Below are 25945 nucleotides of genomic sequence, written 5' to 3'. Positions count from 1 at the left end.
AGAAATATCAGTGACTAACTGACACTTTAAGAGACGCTGCAGAATCTTCAGGTGAGGAGGATGGTGTCATTTTGTTCCAGAGGAGTGTCCCAAAATGCCACTCGAGTCCCTAGCTGGACCCAAAACCCTTCAATCAATCACCTGCATTTACTGAGCACCTCCTCTATTTTTCTTTTCTTTATGGTATTTCTTAAGCACTATGTGCCAGGCACTATACTCATGCTGGGGCAGATATAGGCTAATCAGGTTATACACAGTTCATTTCTTACATGGGGCACACAGTCTTAATCCCCATTTTCAGATGGCGGAACTGAGGCCCACAGAAGTGAAGTGTCTTGCCTGAGGTCACACAGCAAACAAGTGGTGGAGCCGGGATTGGAACCCAGGCCCTTCTGACTACTGGGCCAAGGCTCTATCCACTAGGTCGTGCTGCTTCTCCGTGCAACATCATCTCATTTTCTCATCCAATGTGAACCCTGCCCACTTCTAGGGACTTGCCCCTGGAACGAGGGGCCTTTCAGAAATGCTCCCCTTTGGGTTGCCCTTCTAGGGACAAGAACAGATGGCCCCTTTGTTGCGTGATGAAGTGGATGCCACCCCGCTACCCACCCCTTGCCCCAAATTTTCTCCCAAATTAGGTTCACCTACCTTATTGCCATCGTAAACATTGTACACCTGTCATACTGGGTTTTTGATCAACATACGGGAGAAAATGCCTGATAGAGAGCACCCCGTCTCTTCTAAAAATACTGCTAACCAGTTTGTCATCTTAGATAACGAGGATTGTGTTCTTCTTTGTCATGCTGCCAATGAATAGCTTGAAAAGCCCAGGCGGAAAAGGCATGAGTGGACATGGATTTATCTCCAGTGGGAAAATGCAAAGTGCTGCGACCCACATAGCTTTTTGACCAAGGTGGACGCCTCTCCCACTCTGTGCACCATGCAAATTCAGTTCTGTGGAATTGCACTGGGATAAGAAGTGAAACACACAGGCAACTCTGCCGTGTTTTGGCTATCACATTTCTGCTCGCAAGATTCGTTACATTGGAACTTCTACTCCGCTCAAAGCGTGGGAGAAAACTAATGAAATCCTCTGCCAGTCTTTTTGGAAAACCAAACAGTCCCTAAACCTAGGAACCCATTCAAAATATGATATTGCTTCAGGTGGTACTTCTCCTGTATTTCGCAAATTTCCCAAGTTCACAAGTCTGTGCTCCCCTTAGATTTTAAAGAAAAGAATTCATTCAATTTGGATTGTTACTTGTATCCAGGAATTCTCACTGTTGGTGAATTTAAATGTATTCAGTTGCACAAAGAACATGAAATATCTAAGGCTTAAAACTGTTTCTTCAGCCTGATGGCACTCTGCAATTTGCAGGGAAGGAAGGAACTTCTAAAGATGTAGAGAAGCCGTACGGCCTAGTGGATAGAGCCCGGGCCTGAGAGTTAGAAGGACCTGGGTTCTAATCCCGGCTCTGCCACTTGTGTGTTGTGTGACCTTGGGTGAGTCACTTCACTCCTTTGTAGTACAGTTACCTCACTGTACAACGGGAATTAAGACTGTGAACCCCAATCAATCAAAATAGACTGATTAGCTGCTATCTACCCCAGCACTTGGTAAAGTGCTTGGCACATAGTATGTGCTTAACAAATACCACAGAAAGAAGATTTATGCAGTCTGTGGCATAAATAGGCCAAATGACTTGTTCAAAACGCTGCAGGGGGGTAGGGGGTGCTTTGGAGGGAAGGGACAGGGGATTAAATGCAACTTGAAGCTGCAATGCTGAATTAGACGAAATCCTTCAGGCTGCAAAGTGGATAGGTTTCCTGATCAGCCTGGTGAATTTAGACATCCTGGCACAACGACGAGATATTTGACAAGGGAGCGCGCACATTCAGCCTGATTTCGACCGTTTCATTCTTCCAAAATTTTCCGCGTTTCAATAGGAACATTAGAGAATGCCAAAAAAAAAAAAAATCAAACTAGAACCGTGAATCACAGTTGCTTCACCCGTCGAGCTTAGGGACGTGAGCTTTCTGAGGCCAGCTCGGAAACGCCGCACTCGCGGGGCTGCAAAAAGATCCGTGTCCGAGAGGAGGGGAACGGCCCGTTCGTCAGGAAGTGAGCCGTGATCCGGAAGAAAACGTACCGGGGGACTCAGTTTGCTCGTTGGCCTGAAAAGATTTTTCAAAGTGCAAATTGACCTGAAATGGAGAAAGAGACGCCTTCATATGTGCTGTAAACTTTTAAAAACATCAGTTTAAAAACAGTGCCGGCAAGATCAACGGGACAGAACCACCGCTACAGTCCACTCCTTTCCATCACCACGGGCCTCTGAGGAGAAGGGGGGTAGCTACTGACGGGGAAACCGGCAGAGGAGGTGGCCGATCCTCCAAGTTCCACGTCTTCAGGAAGCATCTACAACTTCAAACCACAGGACCATCCCAGGTCGGTACTCTGAAGTGCACGAAAGAATCCCCGCTCTTGCTCGCCAGTAGAAAGGGGCGAAGATTTACAAAATCAGCAGTGGCGGTTGGATAAAATATGGCAGCGCTTCGCGGTGGAGGAATCCATCCTCCGATGCTGCCGGTCTCCAAGTTCGTTCCGAGAGAGGCTCTGGATACGTTCGCTTTCGGACGGAAAAATGGAAGGGGAAAGTAGTCACCATTCCGAGTATATATTAAATATACCAAAATAAGGGCGGGGAGAAAAGGAAACAGTGTCTTCCTTCCTTCTTCAGTAGTTTGACAATCTGGACCGTCTTGAGCGCCATCGGGAGCGATGACGTGGGAGGGGGGAGAAGCAACTTCTGTTTCTGAGAACGTTCCTGACGCCCCCGAGTGCGACTGGCGTCTTACTCCTCCTTTCATCGCACGGCCCACAGAATGGGGCGAGCGAGGCGCTTGGGCCTCCCGGCTCCACTCGCCGTACACGGGCGGCTTGACTGTCCAGCGGCACCCCCCCCCCGGCCCCTCCCCATCCCCCCCTTCCCCTTCGAGAAGGACGGTGATGGGGACCGCCAACGGTGGTTTCGCGGGAGGACCCGGGCTCCTCTGCCTCCATTAAAGGCCGTTGCTGTTGCGGTGGCTGAGCGGTGGCTTGGAGAGTTCAACCGCAGCCGGGCACGATTTGTGGAGGAATTTGGGGGCCCTCCGGAACAGTCTCTGAGCCTCGTTGAACGTTTCCGTCAACTCTTTTTTCCACTGAACGAACTCCGGGTCGCTCTACATGGAAAACACAAACGCAGAAATCGTTACACCCTTGCTTCCCAACACGATGACACTTCCTGCTTCTGTGATGGGGGAAGGGCGCGTTTAGGAGAGAACTTGGCGGTGTCCCCCGCCTCCCGCCCAAATGGAAATGTCCTACCTTCAATCAACCGATCAATCGACTGGATTTATTGAATGCTTACTGTGGGCACAGCACTGTACTGAGCACTGGGGAGAGGAGTTGGTAGACACACTCCCTGCCCACAGTGAGCTTACAGTCTAGAGGGGGAGAGAGACATGAATAGAAATAAATGACAGATCTGGTCATAAGTGCTGTGGCATTGGGAGGGGGGATGAATAAAGGGAGCGAATCAGGATGACGCAGAAGGGAGCGGGAGAAGAGGAAATGAAGGCTTACACCGTAGTTGAAGGTGCCTGGGAGTGATAGTCTGTGACCCCGGTAATTACCTTGGGATCATTCCTTCACACCACTGACTCTCAAAGACTATTTTGCTCGGGTTGCACCTTCTTAAAACTGGGCTAGTAACGATCACCATCATCAATGGTATTTACTGAGCGCCTCCTGAGTGTTACATGCTGTACCAAGTGCTTGGGAAAGCTTGACCAAAGCAATCAGCCAGTGGGGTTTACTGAGTGCTTACTGTGTGCACAGCACTGTATTAAGTGCTTAGGACAGTATAACACAAAAAAGTTGGGGTTTATAGTCTATGGGGGAAGAAAGACTTTAAAATGTAATATAGAGCAGGGAAAGACTAGAGAATTAGGGATATGTGGGGCTGAGTTGAGTATTAGAATGCTTGAGGAGTAACACAGAGAAGAGCGTGGCCTAGTGGATAGAGCCCGGGCCTGAGAGTCAGAAGGACCTGGGTTCTAATCCTGGCTCCACTACTTGTCTGCTGTGTGACCCTGGGCAAGTCACTTCACTTCTCTTGGCCTCAGTTACCTCCTTTGTAAAATGGAGATAAGGACTGTAACCCCCAGGCCCAACAGGCACCACGTCCAAACTGATTAGCTATAACTACCCTGAACTGGCATCGTTAAGGGGATAGATCAAACATCCTCTTGTCTGCTGCCTGACTTTGGGATAATCACTTAACTTCTCTGGGACTCAGTTCTCTTGTTCTCCCTCCTACTTAGACTTTGAACCCCATGTGGGACAGGGACTGCATTCAGCCTACTTAACCTGTATCTCCCACAGAGTTTAAAGGTATTTCTCACATAGTAAACACTGAACAAATGTCATAAAAAAGGACACAGGTGACACAGAGGAGAGGGCAGGTAAGGGGATATGAAGGGAAGACAATCACTGCCCCCCAGGAACAAGTGACTTGAAGGGATGGCGGGCATATCAAAGCATCCAATGAGAAAAGGTTCACAGAACCTAAGCAGGTGAACACTGAATACGATATGTGAACTTTTCGATCAAAAAATTCGTGAGAGCACCTGCTGGTTTTGCTTGATGACTGTCCTGAAGTCGTTCGGTGGCCATACTTGAGAATGAGTAGTTGACGCTCCTCTCTAGTTTTTCTTGGCTAAGACTCAAGGCTATCTTTCAGTTGCATGGGGCCAATTACCACACAAGACTGGGGGTCTCTCAGGAAAACCCAAGTTGACCATGAGAAGCATTCTCATCAATCTCCGCTTTTTGGTCTCAGAGGAATTGTCCTCTCTTGCTCATGCCAGATTAAAGGTTTGAAATCTTATCACGAAATGACTGCAGAAGGCATTCCCTGAAACTCCAGCTGGTGGGGATGTCTGCATGTGCCAATCACCTGATATTTGGCTGGATTATGTCCACGGATTTTTCATGGGTCACGGAGACTGTACATCTCCCTCCACAGAAAAGAGGCCTTAAGGGACTGCAACCTCCAGGGAGGTTGGTGAAAAGGACAGGAGGAAAAGAGGGACTCATCCATTCAGGACAGCAGTGTGGCCTAGTGGAGAGAACCTACATCTGGGAGTCAGAGGACCTGGGTTCTAATCCCAGCTGTGCCATATGCTGGCTGTGTAACTTTAGGCAAGGCAGATCACTTCTCTGGACTTCAGTTTCCTCGACTGTAAAATGGGGATTGAATCACTGCTCTCCCTCCTCCTCAGACGGTGAGCCCCATGCGGGACAGAGACTGTGCCTGACATAATTAACTTGAACCTACCCCAGAGCTTAGAACGGTGTTTGACGCGTAGTATGCACTAAACGACTACCATAAAAAAGTCAACCAGATTTTTTAAAAAAATAATTGAAATGATGAGATGAAGATGGTATGAAAACCACAATGGATTCAAGGGTCTGGACTTAGTACACTGATACATAATTCTGTGATGTAAAAAAAGAGGATTTCCTTAATCAGCTCGCCCCATATAATAATAATAATGGCATTTATTAAGCGCTTACTATGTGCAAAGCACTGTTCTAACTGATCTCCTACTCCAGCCCAGCCCACACACTCTGCTCTTCTACCTCCAGATTTCTCACTGTGCCTCCATCTCCTCTATCTCACCGCCAACCCCTTTCCCATGCCTTCCCCCTAGCCAAGAATTCTTTCCCACTTCATATACACCAAACCATCACTCTCTCTACCTTCAAACCATTATTAAGAATACATCTCCTTCAAAAGGACTTCCCCCTTAAGCCCTCTCTTCCTGGGCTTCCTCTGCCTTTTGCATCATCAATGGCCTCAGTTCCCACGTCTATAAAATGGGGATTAAGACTGTGAGCCCATGTGGGTAGATACCTTGAATCTACCCCAGCGCTTAGAACAGTGCTTGGCACGTGGTAAGTGCTTAACAAATACCATCATTATGAATTATTATTATCTGTGACCTTTGGATAGATGATATTCGCTCCACCCCCACTCCCTGGAACTTTTGTACATCTCTTTAAATTCTTTATTATACCTTACTTATTTATTCACAATAATGTCTGTCTCCCTCTCCAGACTGTAAGGTCCTTTTGGGCAGGGAATGTTTCTGCTAATACTGTTGTGGTGTCCTCTTCCAGGTGCTTAGATGGTGCTCTGCACATAGTAAATAAATACCACTGATTGATGTATTGATTTCCTCTCCTTCCCCATACCATCTCCAGTTTTATCTTTGGACCCTGGAAACCTTGACGAGTTCCTTGAAATACTTGAACCTTTATATGAATCAATCAATTCTACAGTGGTATTTCTTGAGTGCTTACTATGTGTGGAGTACTGTACTAAGTGCTTGGGAGAATAGAACAAAATTAGCAGACACATTCCCCGTCCATAACGATCTTACAATCTGGAGACTGACAAGTGATAAGGCAATGTAACGTTGAGCACAAACATTCAACTTTAAGGGAATTTCAGTTCTGTGCTCCATTTTATCCGGACAATTGCTTCAGCTGTCGACAAACAGCACGGTGGCCTAGTGGATACAACACGGACCTGGGAGCCAGGGAACTTGGGTTCTAATCCTGGCCTCCACCACTAGCTCGCTGTGTGACCTTGGACGAGTCACTTACCTTCCCTGGGCCTCAGTATCCTCACCCGTAAGATGCGGTTCCAGTACCTGTTCTCCCTCCTGCCACCTTCTGAGGGGTGGGTACTGTGTCCAACCTGATTATCCTGCATTATCCTCACCACTTAGTACAGTGCTCAGCACAAAGCAAGCACTTAAATGCCACACTTATCCCTATCATTAATAATGAAATGTAGATGAGCTCACCTCACATTGCAAGACAAATTGTTTTCCTCCTTTTATCCGCAACAAGATGCATTTTTTGTCTTTAATCTGGGTTTCCTCCACCAGCACTATTTGTTCCATCGTCAGTAGATTTTGCTTGAAAGACACAATAAAAAGGCTTTACAATATAAAACTTTGTTTATCCTAAATGTTTCTTTTCAAAAAAATACACTGGCTGAGAAAAAAATCAAATGCAATTAGCAATCTTTTTTACATTTTCGCTCCTCAACAAGAGGTGATAAAACAGTGACAAGGCACTGTAAACAAAAGGTCATTACTGTCACCAGTGCTATTTATTGAGCACCTACTGAGGGCAGATCACTGGACTAAGCAATTGGAAGAGGACAATACAATAGAGTTGGTAGATTGGTAGACACATTCCCTGCCTACAGCAAGCTACAGTCTAGATGTCAAATTCTCATATGAGGATTAGGATTCTCAATAGAGGATTAGAGAAGCAGCATGGCTCAGTGGAAAGAGCACGGGCTTTGGAGTCAGAAGTCATGGGTTCAAATCCCAGCTCCACCAATTGTCAGCTGTGTGACTTTGGGCAAGTTACTTAACTTCTCTGGGCCTCAGTTACCGCATCTGTAAAATGGGGATGGAGACTGTGAGCCCCCTGTGGGACAACCTGATTGCCTTGTAACCTCCCCAGCACTTAGAACAGTGCTTTGCACATAGTAAGCGCTTAATAAATGCCATCATCATCATATGTAATAAAATGAACAAGAAAGAAAAAGAAAACCCACTCATTATTGCCAAAGGAGGGAAGTCACTGTAGAACAAAAAGCAAAGTTTCCCTCAATTCGCTTTACCTCCAATACACTCACCACAAAAACAGGCTTGTCAACTGAAATTCAAGACAGACCAGGAGGGATTTTATAATATGCTAACATATTCTTTCTGTGATTACAGGGAACTGGGTTCAGTCAGGCTAAATCACTGATGACCTTGCTGTAAAATCCTAGGCAGCTTATACGAACCAAGCATTTAATACAGTGCTCTGCACACAGTAAATGCTCAAAAAAAGTACGGCTGAATGAATGAAAATAAAATCTTGATATGTCTTGAAAATGATACATTCCCTGCCCACAATGAGCTTAGAGTCTAGAGGGGGAGATGGACATAGATAGAAATCAATAAATGACAGAGATGGACATAAGTGTTGTGGGGCTGAAAGGGGGGATGAATACAGGGAGCAAGTCAGGGCGACACAAAAGGGATTGGGAGAAGAGGAAAGGAGGGCTTAGTCAAGGGAGGCTTTAGGATTTAGGATTTAGCACAGTGCCTGAAACAGAGTAAACACTTAATAAATACCACAATTATGGGCAGGGATCATGTCTACCAACTCTACTGCACTGTATTTCACCAAGCGCTTAGCACAATGCCCTGGACAAACAGTACTCAATAAATATCACTGATTGACCAGTAGGCGTGCCCATAACAGATGCCGGTTTAATCTGATATTCCCAATTTAAAAGAAAAAGCAAGAAAAATAACCTCCCGGGTAATAATAATAATACTAATGATGCCATTTGTTAAGTGCTTACTATGTGCAGAGCAGTGTTCTAAGTGCTGGGGAGGATACAAGGTGATCAGGTTGTCCCACATGGGGCTCACAGTCTTAATCCCCATTTTACAGATGAGGTAACTGAGGCCCAGAGAAGTGAAGTGACTTGCCCAAAGTCACACAGCTGACAATTGGCGGAGCCGGGATTCGAACCCATGGCCTCTGACTCCCAGGCCCGGGCTCTTTCCACTGAGTCATGCTGCTGTACACTCCTGGTATGATATTCTAGTGTTCAGAAAGTAACAAGAACCTAAAATCCATGGCTTCCTAGGATGGAGCAACTTAAAAAGTCGGGAAGACGTAGATGATTTACAAGAAATTTGAACAGAAAATAATACTAATGGTATTTGTTAAGCACTTATTATGTGTCAGAAACCGTACTAAGCGCTGGGGTGGATACGAGCAAATCAGGCTGAGAAAAAAATCAAATGCAATTAGCAATTTTTTTTACATTTTTGTTCCTCAATAAGAGCAGTCCCTGTCCCACGTGGGGCTCACAGTCTCAATCCCCATTTTACAGATGAGGGAACTGAGGCCCAGAGAAATTAAGAGATTTGCTCAAGGTCACAAAGCAGACAATTGGAGGAGGTGGAATTAGAACCCATGACCTTCTGACTCCCAGGCCCATGCTTTATCCGCTACCGTTTATCACAATCCCCGTCCCACATGGTGCTCACAGTCTTCACCCCCATTTTGCAGATGAGGGCACTGAGGCTCAGAGAGGTCAAGTGACTTGCCCAAGTTCACACAGCAGACAAGTGGCAGAGCTGGGTAAACACCGGGCAGGATCACCAACTCGGTGGACACTTGGCGGGAATTTGGAAACAAATTTTCTCAAGCCACTAAAGAGCTGCATTTACCGTGCAAACCAACGTAGGATGTGCATATAATAATAATAATAATAATAATAATACTGATAATAATTATGGTATTGTTAAGTGCTTACTGTGTGCCAGGCACTGTACTAAGTGCTGGGGTGGATACAAGCAAATCGGGATGGACACACTCCCTGTCCCACGTAGGGCTCATGGTCTCGATCCCCATTTTACAGATGAAGTAACTGAGGCCCAGAGAAGGGATGTGACTTGCCCAAGGTCACATAGCAGACAAGTGGCAGAGCTGGAATTAGAACCCATGACCTTCTGACTCCCAAGCCCGGGCTCTAGCTTGTCGATATCTGTCATTTATCCATTTATCTTAATGTCTGTCTTCCCCTCTAGCCTGAAAGCTCACTGTGGGCAGGGAATGTGTCTGTTTATTGCTGTATTGTACTCCCCCCAGGTGCTTAGTACAGTTCTCTGCACTCAGTAAGCACTCGATAAATGCGACTGAATGAATGAATAAACTGAGCGCTTTACAAAGAATCACGCTGTTCGTTTAAATTTGTCTCTCACACTTACCCTGGATTCTCCTTCTCCTCTCCATTCAAGTCGGTTGGGAAAGAGATAGAAGTATCGCCTCTGCCACTGAGTCAGAAACGGATTTCCCAGTTTGAGCATGTAGCCGTGCATAATACAGTCTTTTCCCAGTGCATAATCTGAGCCAGAAACAAAACAACATTAGGGCTGGGTTAACGCAAGAATCTGACAACGGCACGACGCTGTGCTAGACTAAAAATACGTCGTTATCTTTTTTTTTCTGTCCCAAAGCATTGTTGCCACCTTGGTATGATTAGCCCTGCAAGGAGAGCATGGCGTGTGGAAAGGTTAGGGAAAATGAAACAACCAGGAGCCTTCTGCCAATGATGCTGACCTCCGATGACTCAGGGGTCGGATGCCCGACGGAGCAAACCAGAGCCCGTTTCCAGATTGCCCAGGCTGGCGTCGGGCGCTCGGCGAGGGAAAATGCCCCTTCCTGGTGATTTGCCAAGAGAATGGCGCCAGTTCAAAACTGGAAAAACGCTGGTTTGTGACGCAGCCTAGTGGATGGAGCTGGTGCCTGGGAGTTGGAAGGAGCTGGATTCTAATCCTGGCTCCACAACTCTTCTGCTGTGTGACCTCGGGCACTCATTCATTCAATCGTATTTACTGCAAATCACTTCCCTTCTCTGTGCCTCAGTGACCTCATCTGTAAAATGGGGATTAGGATTGTAAGCTCGTGTGGGCAGGAAATGTATCTGTTTATTGTTGTATTGTACTCTCCCAAGAGCTTAGTGCAGAGCTCAGCACACAGTAAATGCTCAATAAATATGACTGAATGAGTGAATGACTGTGAGCCCCATGTGGGACAGGGACTGTGTCTAACCTGATTAGCTTGTATCTACCCCAGAGCATGGTACAGTGTCTGACACACAGTAGATGTTTAGCAAATACTAGAAATTAAATAATATTCATAATATTCATAATAATAATAATAGTATTTGTTAAGTGCTTGCTATGTGCCAGGATCTGTACTAAGCATTAGGATGGATACAAGCAGCGTGGCTCAGTGGAAAGAGCACGGGCTTGGGAATCAGAGGTCATAGGTTCTAATCCCGGCTCCACCACTAGTCAGCTGTGTGACTTTGGGTAAATCACTTAACTGCTCTGTGCCTCAGTTACCTCATCTGTAAAATGGGGATTAAGACTGTCCCATGTGGGACAACCTGATTACCTTATACCCCCCCACCCCCAGTGCTTAGAACAGTGCTTGGCACACAGTAAGTGCTTAACAAATGCCAATATTATTATTATTATTATACAAACATGTCAGGTTGGATGCAGTCCCTGTCCCATATAGGGCTCACAATCTCAATTCCCTTTTTATAGATGAGGTCACTGAGGCCCAGAGAAATGAAGCGACTTGTCCAGGGTCACCCAGAAGACAAGTGGTGGAGCTGGGATTAGAACCCGAGGCCTTCTGACTCTCTGGGCCAGACTCTATCCACTACACCACATTGCTTCTCATAATAATAATAATAATAATTTATTATTATAAATGATAACTGCCAACCCTGGAGTCTGGTGGCTTGGAAACTGAGCCTGGGTGGATGGAGACCTGGGAGGCAGACGTGGCGACTCCGAAGTGAATTGTAGGGTGTGTCAGGACTCCTCAAATTAACACGCCACATCGAGGCAGGCTTCTGTGGGACGTCATCTTAACACTCTTGCCATTCTGCCTAACACACCCAGCGCTTAGTACGGCGCCTGGCACACAGTTCAGCGCTTGACAAATACCAAAATCATTATTATTTATTTATTTATTCACAAGTATCTGGGTGTCTGCCTTTGAGAGCTGACAGGGGTCCAAATTTTTTTCATTCATTCAGTCAGTCACTCTTATTTATTGAGCACTTACTGTGTGCACAGCACTGTACTAAGCGCTTGGGAGAGTACAACAGAAGAGACACATTCCCTGCCCACAACAAGCACAAGCACCACAACACAGTGCTCTGCAAACAGTAAGTGCTCAATCAATTTAGTTGAATGCTAACCATTGGACTGTCCTCTCCCAAGCGCACAGTACAGTGCTTCGCATACAGTAAGCACTCAATAAATACGACTGAACGAATGAATGAGAATGTGGGACAGGGCGGAGGCGTGTGATGCCAACACTTCTCGGCCCTGAGAGGAAACTTGGCTTCACGGGACGGGTGATAACACGCACTCCCCATTTTACCTTCTTCGTGACCCAGCTGCTTATTTTTGGCCCTCTTCCTGGCTTCCATTTTATCGGTGTCTGCGTTGACCGCTTCGTAGACCGTTTCTGCTACTTCTTGCTGCCAGCGTTCTGATATTACTAAAGGGAAGTTCTTGTAGAGCTCTTGATCGCTATCAAGGAGCTAGAGGGAAAAAGACGGAAGGAAGTTCATCGGTGCCGGGGGCCAAACTAGCCGACACTGATTCTGATGTGACAAGAAAGTACGGGTTGCCAATCCACTTGAAAGTTCATCTGAGGGTAATTCGTACAAGAAGCATATTATGATGCAACAGAAAGTGCACTTTTTTAATGGCATCTAAGTATTTACTATGTACCAAGCACTGCGATCATTCATTCCTTCAATCGTATTTATTGAGCATTTACTGTTTGCAGAGCACTGTACTAAGCGCTTGGAAGGGTATAATTTAACAGAACAGTCACATTTCCTGTACTAAGCTCTGAGGTAGATAAAAGATCATCAGATTGGACACACTCCCTGTCCTTCATGGGGCTCACGGTCTTAACCCCCATATTACAGATGAGGTCACGGAGGCCAAAAGAAGTGAAGTGACTTGCCCAAGATCACACAGCAGACAAGTGGCAGAACCGGGATTAAAACCCAGGTCCTTCTGACGCCCAGACCCACGCTCTAATCACTAGACCACACTGCTTGTCGAAATGACACTCTTCCAAGACCTACATTGTCACTGATTTGCCTAAATTATCTATTTCCGTGCCAGCTGATCATCTGGCCCTTAAATCTTCCTCACAATCCCATACTAATCGAAGTATTTTAAAATGCACCTTTTCTGTCGGTGAATGTGTGTGATTTTGGAAAAAAAAATCCCTCAAGGTTTCATACACCAATTTCCTGACTGAAACCGAGAGGTCTGCACTCTGGAAACACATCCAAGGAATGGAAACATCTCACAATCACTTCACTTCTACGCCCCTCGGTTACCTCGTTTTTCAGTTGGTGATTAAGAGTGAGAGCGCCATGTGGGACATGGACTGTGTCTAATCTGATTAGCTTTTATCTACCTCAGCACTTAATACAATGCCTGGCATATGGCAAGTGCTTAACAAATGCCATTAAAAAAAAAGAAACAAAAATAAAACAAACACACAAACAAAAACCCCAGAAACAATCCAAGAACGGCTTTTTTTTTGGGGGGGGGGGGGGTTGGGGGATTCAGTGCTCCATCTCCAAAACCTTATTCCTACCTGTCCATTCTGGGCAGGGAGTGTGTCTGGTATATCATTCTATTGTCCTCTCCCAAGCTCTTAGTATAGTGCTCTGCACACAATGAGAGCTCAATAAATACCACTGATTGATTAATTGGTGTTTTGGAAAAACACAGTTTTCAACCAGCAGAATATGGTGATGAAGATGCTCCTTTTGGAGCTGGCTCTAAGGTTTAGAAAGAAAACTTTGAAAATGTTTACATTTTCAACTAAAGTGTCGGGCACGATCATTAGTTGAACTATGCACAGAAACATAGGTGCTGGTGAGAATGGAGCAATAGCATAAGAAAAAAAAAACACTATTGAGTAAGCAGTGTGGCCCAGTGGAAAGAGCCTAGGCCGGAGAATCAGAGGACCAGTTTTCTAATCCGGGCTTTGTCTCTTAATCAATCAATCATATTTATTGAGTGCTTATTGTGGGCAGAGCACTGTACTAAGCGTTTGGAAGAGTACAATATAACAATATTATAGACACATTCCTTGCCCACAGTGAGCTTGCAGTCTAGAGGGGGAGCCGAATATTAATAGAAAGAAAGAAAGAAATGGCAAGTAAGCAGCTCTAGGTTTGGGCAAATGAAAAGCGGGAAGATGCCAGAAAGGTACCTTAATGCCTTTGGTGTCTTCCTCATCGAACGAGCCAATATCGAAGGCATCTGCAGCATTCACCTCCCCCCGGGGTGGGATCAACGGTGGAGGATACTGGGAAATCAAAATTGGGACAAAACAACTGAAAAAAGCATTTTCCAATCCCCGCAGTGTATTACCATGAATTGCACAACAGCTCTAACCGGTAGTATGACATAGGGGAGAAGAGGACAAAAGTCGAGATACAGCCTGGCCTACGGGATAGACCCTGGGGGCCTGGGAGTCTGAAGGACCTGGATTCTCCACTTGTCTGCTGGGTGAACGCGGCCAAGTCGCTTTACGTCTCTGGCCCTCAGTTCCCTCCTCTGTAAAATGGGGATTAAGACCGCGAGTCCCATGTGGGACAGGGACTGAGTGATCCAACCTGATTAGCATGTTTCTACCCCAGTGCTTAGAACAGGGCCTGGTGCGTAGTAAGCACTGAACAGCTACCATTTACCAAAAAAAAAAAATCGTCACATCTGGTGGGGCGGAAAGGGGGGCTAGCGAGACCCGTGTCCACACCCAGCCTTCTTCATCCATGCCAGGAATCCAACTCTGCCCAAGTGGGGAGGGGGACAGCGGTCTTGGGGAGAGTCCTGGAGACGAGTTCCCTGGGTTAGGCCAGCCGGACTGTGGAGGCGGGGGGGAGGCTACTACCTTCTTCAGCCAATCAATCAATCACTGCTGTTTACTGAGCACTCCCGTCCCTTTTTTTTATGTATATGTTGAGTGCTTACTATGCATCAAGCACCACACAGGTAGACATAAGTTCATCAGAATGGACAGAGTCCGGGTCCCAGGCAGGGCTCATAGTCTTCATCCCCGTATTACAGATGAGGTAACAGGCCCAGAGAAGTGAAGCGACTTGCCCGAGGTCACCAGGCAGACAAGTGGCGGAGCTGGGTTTAGAACCCAGGTCCTTCTGACTCCCAAGCCCTGGGTGCCATCCACTAGGCCACATTGCTTCTCTGCTCCTTTTTCCCTCCGCTCTCCACTTGCCCATACTCGTGCTGGGAGGCGGCAACGTGGGGCTCTTGTAGCCTGGGAAAGAGGTAGTAGCTTGGAGGTAGGGAGGGTGGAATGTACCCGCATCACCAAATTGGGGTTTTCCACCCCAGTGCCTCTCCCTTCCCGTCTAGACTGTAAGCTCGTTGTGGGCAGCGAACCTGTCTACCAACTCTGTTACACTGTACTCTCCCAAGCATGCTGTACTAAGGGCTGGGATAGATACGAGCTAGTCAGGTTGGAGTCAGTCCCTGTCCCACAGGTCTCATAGTCTTGATTCCCATTTTACGGATGAGGGAACTGAGGCCCAGAAGAGTGAAGTGACTTGCCCATGGCCAAGCAGCAGGTGAGGATAATAATAATAATTATGGTACTTGTAAAGTGCTTACTATGTGCCAAGCACTGTTCTAAGTGCTGGGGTAGATACGAGTTAATCAGGTGGGACGCAGGTATGTGGCAGAGCCAGGATTAGAACCCAGGGCCTCTGATTCTAAGGTCCAGGCTCTTTCCACTAGGTTACAGTGCTTCTCTGCTTCCCCTCTTATGGATTGACAGCAGGTACCCTGTTAACGCGAAAAGACAAGGTCTTTCTTTCAAAAGTATCTCCACGTCGCAACCACAAACAACGTGGTGGGGATTCTTTGACCTCAAAGACTAATTAGCTACAGGTTCTTAGCATTCTCCGTGTTGGTCACCAGACACAAACATCACCAGTTTGCCTTATGTAATTTTTTTTTAACTGGTATTTGTCTAGGTGCTTACTATGTGTCCAACACTGTTCTAAGCCCCAGGGTGGATACAAATTCATCAGGTCGGACAAAGTCCCCGTCCCACACGGGATTCACAGTCTAAGCAAGAGGGAGAACATGGATTAAATCCCCATTTGCAAGCTAAGGAAACCAAGGCCCAGAGAAGGGAAGTGACTTGCCCCAGGTCCCACAGTAAAGTGGCTGAGCCGGGATTAGAACCCAGGTCCTTGTGACTCCCGGGCCTGGGCTCTCTCCGATAGGCCACGCTGCTTCCCGGCTTGTTAGTTAAACTGGCTGGCACATGGAAGCTAGGGCTGGGGTGGGGAATGAGGGTTGGAGAGCTGTCAGGACGTATGGAAAGGAAAAGGGAAGCCGTCTGAGGAGTGGAGGAGAAAAGAAAGTGGGAGATGAAAGGGAAAGGGGGACGTGACAGTGGGATGAATGATTAAAATGAACTACCTTCTGTAAGTAGACCTGCTGCCAGTCAATCCCTTTGAAAAAAGAATGTTCTTTCACTTCCTGTGCGCTACCAAAAAAATAAATACCATTAGTACAGACAGTAACATCAAAGGTCACAACTCCTCCCAGTGGCCTTCCTAGACTGAGCCCCCTCCTTTCTCTCCCCCTCCTCCCCCTCTCCATCCCCTGCCACCTTACCTCCTTCCCTTTCCCACAGCACCTGTATATATGTATATATGTTCGTACGTATTTATTACTCTATTTATTCATTTATTTTACTTGTACATATCTATTCTATTTATTTTATTTTGTTAATATGTTTTGTTTTGTTCTCTGTCTCCCCCTTCTAGACTGTGAGCCCACTCTTGGGTACGGACCGTCTCTCGATGTTGCCGACTTGTACTTCCCAAGCGCTTAGTACAGTGCTCTGCACACAGTAAGCGCTCAATAAATACGACTGATTGATTGATTGATTGATCTGTGACCTTTGGACATTTGATATTCGCCCCACCCCAAACCCCGCAGCACTTAAGTACGTCTCTTTAAATTCTATACTATAAATGACTTATCTATAATGACTTATTTATATTATTATATAAATATAAATAAATTATATATTATCATTTATTTACAGTCTGTCTCCCCCTCCAGACTGTAAGATCGTTATGGGCAGGGAATGCATCTCCTTAATTTTGTTGTACTCTGCCAAATGCTTAGTCCAGCGCTCTGCACTTAGTAAGTGCTCCATAAATACCACTGATTGAATGATGGATAAGAATTGTCAGTCTATACTTTGACTTTAAAAAAACCCCCAAAACTGAGTAATCGAACACTCCTGTGGCTGCTCTTCCTCAGGAACCAAATTTCTCTGAAATATCAAGGTGACTGTTCTCCCCCAAACTGAGCAGGTGTTGGGGGGAAAAGGAGGCTGGAGGTTAAAGAAAGAGAAGCTGGTGTGGGCCTTGGCAAGGAAGTGGTCACGGGGTGTGGGCTCAGAGAAGCCACGGGCCACTAGCCAGGAGCTATCGCTTCACTGTGGATGGCCAGGCTGGGGTCCAAGCCTACCATGAGCACCTGGGGTGGAAGTGAGGATGGGAGAGGTACAAGGAAATTGGGGGATCATGGAGACACAAGGCTGTGGGGTGGGGAATGAGGGGAAAGGGTGGGAGTCAGGGAAGCAGGGCAAAAGGGGAGGCTAGTAAGGGAGTCAAGGATGGGGGGGACAGGGGAGATGGGCAAGAGGGCAGTATAGGAGATGGCCAATAGGATGGAACCAAGGAGATGGGGGGCACGGGGTCAAAGGGGGAGGGCAGGAGAGATGGGGCAAGAGGGCAATACAGGAGTGATAATAATAATAATAATGATAATAATGGTACTTGTTCAGCGCTTACTATATGCCAAGCACTATTCTAAGAGCTGCGGTAGATACCCGCTAATCAGGCTGGACACAGTCTCTGTCCCGCACAGGGCTCACGCTCTTAATCCCCACTTTTTACAGATGAGGTAACTGAGGCACAGAGAAGTGAAGTGACTTGCCAAAGTCACACAGCAGACGTGTGGCGGAGCTGGGATTAGAACCCAGGTGGAGGGCAGTATTGGAGAGATGGTCAGGGGAGGGGGGTAGTCAAAGAGAGAAAATGGGGAAAAAGTTACAAAAAAATCCACGTGATTTCTGGCAAGAATCCTATCTGGGTTTCAAAATTATACAATGAAAACAAAAATACATTAGGGCTTTTCCACAGCAATACACTCCGAAACATCATACAAATCTCCCTTGGTCTGGAATGATTGGAAAAGTGAACAGGAATCTGGTTCCCAGTTATACCATTTTGCTTTATTTAAATGGCTTCTGGCTTTATCATAAAAGCTGTGCTCTAGAAAGGGCCTCGTGTGAAGGCTGACTCCTCTTTCATGTTCCGTTTTGAAGACACAGGTTAATAGCCCTGTGTGAAATGAACCAAACTGCTGCAATTATTTGCCCCGTAGGTTGAAATGCTAATATGGACATGGAAATTTGTGGGTCCAACTAGACTGGAAAACTTTCCCGAAAGTTCCTATAAGAAATCTGACGATCATCTATGCATAATCATGACCATGTATTCCTTCAGAAGGAGATGCATTTTCTTTGGCTTTACATGTAAAAACCCAACAGAGGAATTACGTGCTATAAAAGCACGAGTAAATTATACATTTTGCCACAGATCAACTGAAGCGAGAACTGCTTTTTGGTTCACATTTCTATCTCGGCTTTATAATGACAAAGCTACAGTTTAGCCAGATCGGTAGGTACTCTGTTTCGGCAGCAGACAACAAAGAACAATTTAAAGACTGATTCAATTCCCTTTTTTTTTTATATTACTTGTTAAGCTCTTACTATGTGCCAGGCACTGTGCTAGGCACTAGGGTAGATTCAAGCTATTTGAGTTGGACACAGTCCAAGTCCCACATGGCACTCACAGTTTCAATCTCCATTTTACACATGAGGGAACTGAGGCCCAGAGACGTGAAGTAAGTTGCCCAAGGTCATGCAGCAGACAAGTGGTGGAGCAGCATTAGAACCCAGTTCCTTCGGAACCTCTCCCCCCTAAAACCTGGTCAATTTCACCCCTTAGAGAGAGGACTGATAGTTCGGGTCCCTCCCCAGGGTGATCCAAATTTCATCTTTCTCCCAATCTGGGAACTTTGCAGTTTAGTGCTGAGACTTTCAGAAATCAGCATGACATAGTGGTTACAGCTCGGGTCAGAAGGTCATGGGTTCCAATCCCGGCTCGGCCACTTGTCTGCTATGTGACCTTGGGCAAGTTGCCTCACTTCTCTGGGCCTCGTTTACCACTTTCGTAAAATGGGGATTGAGACTGTGAGCCCCACGTGGGACAGGGACTGTGTCCAACCCGATTTGCTTTTATTCTCCCCAGTGATTACTACAGTGCCTGGCACATAATAAGCACTTAACAAATACCACAATTATTACTACTATTAGGCCGAGCGGCCTTCAAAAATCAGCTGGGAGACAGCAGACTCCATGCAGACGAGCAGAGGAAAGACCTCCTATGTATCAGGGTCAAATGAAGAATCTTCCCAGATAATAAGTGCAGAGTAGGCACTTAATACAGTGGCACTAATTCAGCCCTGAAATGGGCTGAGGGTGGGGGTGAGAATCAAATGCAACACACACACACTAACAAATACCTTTAACAACAAGAACAACACACACACACATATTCTCCCTCTCTCTGTAAGAAAAAAATAGATGGGAATCATAGCAACTTCATCAAAACCCAATCCAGGTCCATGAAGTAATAACACACATAAAGGCCCCTACTGAGTCTTGTGAAAAGAGTCATATGAAACCCAGAATGCTTTGATTTTTCTGGTCCGTGAATGTTTCGTACATGAAGTGGCTATTACAATGTTATTAAAAATCAGCTGCGGGGCTGAAATTTAGGGTAAAAAAAAAATCTACTGAGCTCCTATCTGTTGCGAGTTTCCTCAACCCATCAATAATTTCAAATGCACGGAAGGAAGATGCCGTTTCCCCCTTTTCTGCTGGTTAATACTGCAGAATATAGAACAGGGAGAATTATTATTTTTTTCTTGGAAGGGAGTGGACCAAGGGGTCCTCGGCATCGGTTCCTGAGTAGAGGAAGACCCACCTGCTTCCCTGGCATCCAAGCCGCTTGCTAACATCTCGCTGAAGGAGATTCTCGAGGAGAGACTTCAATTCGGCGGAAAATGTATCTGGCAGTTCCACATTCTGGAGAAGAAGAAGAAAAAAAGGAAATAATAAGAATCTCCTGGCAAATCGATGTCAGCCAGTAGTGCTCGATAAATACCCCTGGATTGACTATTCTTTCCAGGAGATGCCTAATCTTAAAATCATCAGCTCATTGTGGGCAGGGGATATATCTGTTTATTGCTGTACTGTACTCTCCCAACCACTTAGTACAGTGCTCTGCACACAGTAAGCACTTAATAAATACAACTGAATGAGTGAACCTACATCAATGGCTTAAGAGAAGCAGCGTGGCTTAGTGGAAAGAGCATGAGCTTGGGAGTCAGAGGTCATGGGTTCTAATCCTGGCTCCACCATTTGTCAGTTGTGTGACTTTGGGCAACTCACTTAGCTCTCTGTGCTTCAGTTACCTCATCTGTAAAACGGATATTAAGACTGTAAGCCCCCCGTGGGAACAACCTGATTACCCTGTATCTACCCCAGTGCTTAGAACAGTGCTTGGCACATAGTAAGTGCTTAAACAAATATCATTATTATTATTATTATTTATGTACAGAGCACTGGACTAAGTGCTCAGGAGAGGACCCTACAAAAAAATTGGCAGACACATTCTCTGCCCACAGTGAGCTTACAGTCTAAAAAGGGAGTAAGATGTTAGTAGGAATAAATTATTTGTGATATATAATTTTAAAATATGTACTTATGTGGTGAGGGGCAAAGTCAATCGTTCAATCAGTGGTATTGATGGATCGCATAACTCAGGGCAGAGCACTGGGAAAGCACAGTAAGCGCTCAATAAATCCCGCTATTTGACTGATGAAATGTTGAGCTTTTGTGCTTATAGTCACACTGGAAAGTGGGAAATGGAGTTACCCAATGGGACAAAGAGACCTCTTACCGCTGTCAGGGTCATCCGATCAATCTCGTGTTTATCTTTGGTTTTGTGTTGCCTGAAGGGACTGTGACTGGAGAAAGAAAATTGGAAGAAAAGTTTTTGATCAAAGGTCAGAGGTCAAGATGGGGGACACACGCTGTTCCCTGAGCAGAAGGACAATGCACAGGGCGTCGTTCTCCAGCTTCCAAACTATCGCACAAGTTCTTAATACAAGCACAAGGAGGCAGCCGTCTTTCCAAGGAAACCCAGGCCACATCAGATAATGGAGACGTTTATTTGCTCTGGGTAAATTAGAAGACAGTTTGTCTTTTCTGATTATTCATTTTCACTGGAGTTCTGAGGCCAAAATACATGCTTCCAATGACTAGACCTCCGAATCAGCTCCATTCCCCCTTTACGTTTGTTTCATTATGGCATTTGTTAAGCACGTGATATGCGCCAGGCACTGTGCTAAATGTTAGGGTAGATACAAGATGATCAGGTTGGACACAGTCCATGTTCCAAATGGGGCTCACAGTTTTAATCCCCATTGTACAGATGAGGGATCTAAGGCCCAGAGAAGCAACAAGGACCAGTGGATGGAGCACAGGCCCAGAAGTGAGAAGGTCCTGGGTTCTTATCCTGGCTCCACCACTTGTCTGCTGGGCGACTTTGGGGAAATCATTTCACTTCTCTGGGCCTCAGCTACCTCCTTTGTAAAATGGAGATTAAGACTTTGAGCCCCATGTGGGACATGGACTGTGTCCAACAGGAGTAGCTTATATCTATGTCAGTGGTTAGTACAGTGCCTAGCACATAGTAAGTTCTTAACAAATACCATTTAAAAGAAAAATGAAGTGATGGTTCAGAGTAAGCGCTTAACTGATACCATTAAAAAGAAAAAAGGGAAGTGACTTGCCCATGGTTACCCAGCAGACAAGTGGTGGAGTCAGGATTAAAACCTAGGTGCTTCTGACTCCCAGGCCTGGGGTCTATCCATTAGGCCACGCTGCTTCTCCCTCCAATTTATCCATGCTCTTCTCCCACTACACTCCAGCTCACACTTCACTCCATTCAAGCTAGTCTCCTCCCCATTTCCTGTTCTCACCTTTCCCACTGGTGACCTCTTGCTCTCATCCCCTTCATCCTGCCCGGACCTTCCTCTGCTATGCATTTGACAGCTTCCCGCTCTATCTATTTCCACAGAACTGCTCCAAAGCCATCTCCATGGTGTCTTCTGAGATGAATCTCTGATCTCTTCCCCTTATAAAACTGTTGAGCATCAAAGCCCTCACAAGCATCCAGAGCACTCTAATACAAATTGTACCTACCCTAATAAACACTTCCCCTCTCAGGATGGCACCTGGAGAGTTTCCAATCCTCTACCAGTCTCGGCTGTGGGAGGGAGAGTCAAGCAGAGGCCTGTCCACTCCGTTCCCAGCTTGGCCAGTGGCAAGCGAGTGGCAAGCCATCTGCTTCAAGTCAACACTCGCCTCTCCTGGGCTGCTATGGCATGGGAAAGAGTGGAGGGCAGAGACTCGAGTTTACTGTGCGGAAGGCGGCAGTGGTCAACCACTTCTGGATTTTTACCAAGGAAACTCTAAGGATCCACTACCAGAATGATGGCAGATGGAAAGTGTGGTGTTCTGGAAGAGCTGGGTCCAGGGAGTTACTACGACAAGATTAAACACTAATTCATGTTAGTAGTGTCCATCTCCCCGACGAGACTGGAAGTTCCAGAAGGGCAGGGATTATGTTCAGTAATCGTAACTGAACTCTCCCAATGTGCTTAGAAGAGCGTTCTGCAAACAGAAGGGGCTCAAAAATTACTCTCCCCCTTTAGACAGCAAGCTCGTAGTGGGCAGGGAATGTGCTTATCGTTATATTGTCCTCTCCCAGGTGCTGAGTACAGTGCTCTGCACGCAGTAAGTGTTCAATAAATACAATTGACTGGCTGACTAAAATATGGCAATATAATTAGCAAACAAGAGAGAAATTTTTCAAGCTAAAAGCCTTTTCAGAACAAAGACCATTTACACTTCTTTGCCTCTAGCATTTCAGTGATGATAATGTGAAGATTAATATTGATCAATCAATCAATGGCATTTATTAAGCGCTTACTATGTGTGGAGCCCTGTTCTAAGGGCTTGGGAGAGCACAATGCATGAGAATTAGCACACATGTTTCCTGTTAATATTTGTGTTAATGCCTGTCTGTCTCCCCCTCCAGACTATATGCTCACTGTGGGCAGGGAATGTGTTTGTTACATTGTAGTACTGTCCTCTCCCAAGTGCTTAGTACAGTGCTCTTCACACAGTAAGCATTCAATAAATATGACTGACTGGCCCTGTGAGTAGATACAATAATGATAATAATAATTACGGTATTTGTTAAGGGCTTACTATGTGCCAAGCGCTGTTCTAAGCGCTGGGATAGGTACAAGGTAATCAGGTTGTCCCATGTGGGGCTCACAGTCTTAATCCCCATTTTACAGATGAGATAACTGAGGCACAGAGAAGTTAAGTGGCTTGCCCAAGGTCACACAGCAGACAAGTGGCAGAGCCAGGAATAGAACCCACACCCTCTGACTCCCAAGCCCGTGTTCTTGCCACTAAGCCAAAGCCCAATCTCTGTCCCACATAGGGATCACCATCAAGGGGGAAGAGAGAACAGGGACTGAATCACCCTTTTACAAACGTGGAAACTGAGGCACACAAAAGGTAAGGGACTTGCCCAAGGTCACGCAGCAGGCTCATGGCAGAGCCGGGATTAGAATCCAGGTCCTTGAACTCCAAGTCCGGGACCCTTTCTTCCAGGATATTTATCACTATTAAGGTCTCTGTTTCAAGACAGTTGGCTAATCTTTCTTTAAAAGTGGAAGGGACAATGCAGGGCATCTCATTTAAGGAGACAGTAAACCCCAAGGCATTTGTTTCTTTTTCAAGTAAATTTATTTCAGTTTTGTACACCAGGGGGTAGACTAAACTTGGTTTTCATTGCCAGGCTCAGAACGGCAGGAACCAATGTAATACTCCTCAATCAATCAATCAGTCAATCAATTGTATTTACTGAGCGCTTACTGTAGGATGATGATGGTATTTGTTAAGCACTTACTGTGTGCCAAGTACTGCTCTAAGCACTGGGGTAGATACCAGGTAATCAGGTTGTCCCACCTGGGGCTCACAGTCTTAACCCCCATTTTACAGATGAGGTCATTGAGGCACAGAGAAGTTAAGAGACTTGCCCAAGGTCACCCAGCTGACAAGTGGCAGAACTGGGATTAGAACCCATGACCTCTGACTCTCAAACCCATGCTCTTCCCACTAAGCCACGTTGTATGCCGAACACTGCAATAAGCTCTTGAGAGAGGACAAGGGTAGGGACCGTCTCTTTATGTTGCCGACTTGTACTTCCCAAGGGCTTAGTACAGTGCTCTGCACACAGTAAGTGCTCAATAAATATGATTGAGTGAATGTATGAACAAAGTGGGTAGACACTGTCCCTGCCCGCAACGAGTTCACCAATCTTTGCAGCAAGTCGGCATTTAATAAATACCGTTGATTCTCAAGCGAAAGCTACTTGGTGATAAAACCCAATTGCAGTTGATTTTCTCCACCCTAATTTTACGCTAACCTTTAAGAATTCATATTAACATGTACTTCGTACCCAGTTCTGAAAATAGAGCAATGTGTTATTGTGTTTCAACAAATGGGGAATGAAAAATAATTGGTCAGCTTGTAATGCAGCTCTACTCTTGGAACACAAAACATGAAAAACATCCAGTTCTTGTAACAAACAGAGGCAAAATGACTACACTCTAGAACTTTAAGTTGCAGTAATGCCTAGGAGGAAAAGAACCCACGGGCTCAGGGACCTTTAGAACACTGTCTCTTGGTAGGTACGTGTGGGGAAACAGTGCTATAAAATTAATTTGAGAAATATTTTCACACCTGTTTGCCCATTAGCGATGGAGTTGCTAAATGACATGTTTAGCAATGGAATGGGACCCTCCAATGTGCCGGGTGTGATTACAAAGTGATTGGTTCCAAGAGGGGCAATCGTCCTTCTTCTGAAGGGTCTCAGCAAATCAAACGATCACCATGTCCAGTGTATACACAGCTCTGTACTAAGCGCCTGGCACATCTGTTCCTAATTCATTCATTCATTCATTCATTTAATCGTATTTATTGAGCACTTACTGTGTGCAGAGCACTGTACTAAGCTCTTGGAAAGTACAATTCGGCAACAGATAGAGACAATCCCTTCCCAACAACGGGCTCGGATAATTCTTTGGTCCAAGCATCCCCAGCAATTTGGTTTATATTTTCGAAAACACTGAAGTCAACCATATCCTGCCTCTGGCCTAGAGAGCCCTCCTTCCTCATATCCGACAGATAATTGCTCTCCCCCACTTCAAAGCTTTACTGAAGGCATAACTCCTCCAAGAGGCCTTCCCTGACTAAGCCCTCCTCTCCTCTTCTCCAACTCCCTGCTGCGTCACCCTGACTCGCTCCCTTCATTCATCCTCCCTCCCACCCCCTCAGCACAGATGGACATATCTGCATATATTCGTAATTTACTGATTGATTGACTGGTTTAGGTATATTAATAACTGCCTCCCCCTCTAGACTGTGAGTTTGTTGTGGGCAGGGAATGTGTCTATTGTTATATTGTACTCTCCCAAGTGCCGAGTAAAGTGCTTTGCACATGGTAAGCCCTCAATAAATATGATTGAATGAATGTCAGGCACCTTTCTACGCGCTGGGGTAGATACAAGGTATTGAAGTTGGACACAGTCCATGTCCCACACAGGGCTCCCACTCTTAATCCCCATTTTACAGATGCGATAACTGAGGCCTAGAGAAGTCAGGTGACTTACCCAAGGTCAGCCCGCAGATAAGTGGCAAAGCAGGGATTAGAACCCAGATCCTTCTAATTCCCAGGTCCGGACCCTCCCCATTAGGCCACACTGCTTCTCACTGTTGAATGAGACCCTCAGCTGGTTGGCGAAGGGAAAGGAGAAGGAGCTGGTTGGCAGGCAGAGAAGGAGGAGACTGAACACACTGCTCTGCACACAGTAAAACACAGTAATAATTATGGTATTTGTTAAGCACATACTACGTACC

General features: G+C 45.9%; 1 protein-coding gene across 2 annotated transcripts in view; it reads right to left on the bottom strand.

Annotated features, from left to right (window-relative positions):
* Positions 1–3010: 3010 nt before the first annotated feature.
* Positions 3011–25945, bottom strand: part of GRK3 (G protein-coupled receptor kinase 3) — a 151243-nt gene continuing 128308 nt past the window's right edge. For both annotated transcript variants that reach the window (XM_038763157.1, XM_038763158.1), the window contains 8 exons: positions 20844–20910; positions 19866–19966; positions 16213–16279; positions 13976–14071; positions 12107–12269; positions 9910–10046; positions 6922–7035; positions 3011–3225 (listed from right to left, as the gene is read on the bottom strand). In XM_038763157.1, the coding sequence (XP_038619085.1) occupies positions 3064–3225; positions 6922–7035; positions 9910–10046; positions 12107–12269; positions 13976–14071; positions 16213–16279; positions 19866–19966; positions 20844–20910 (907 nt within the window). In that variant the 3' untranslated portion in view covers positions 3011–3063. The remainder of the gene's footprint in view (positions 3226–6921; positions 7036–9909; positions 10047–12106; positions 12270–13975; positions 14072–16212; positions 16280–19865; positions 19967–20843; positions 20911–25945) is intronic.

Source organism: Tachyglossus aculeatus, chromosome 21 (assembly GCF_015852505.1).
Source record: "Tachyglossus aculeatus isolate mTacAcu1 chromosome 21, mTacAcu1.pri, whole genome shotgun sequence".
Taxonomy (NCBI): Eukaryota; Metazoa; Chordata; class Mammalia; order Monotremata; family Tachyglossidae; genus Tachyglossus; species Tachyglossus aculeatus.
The sequence above is the reverse complement of the archived record's forward strand: the minus strand, read 5'-3'. Positions and strand labels throughout refer to the sequence as shown.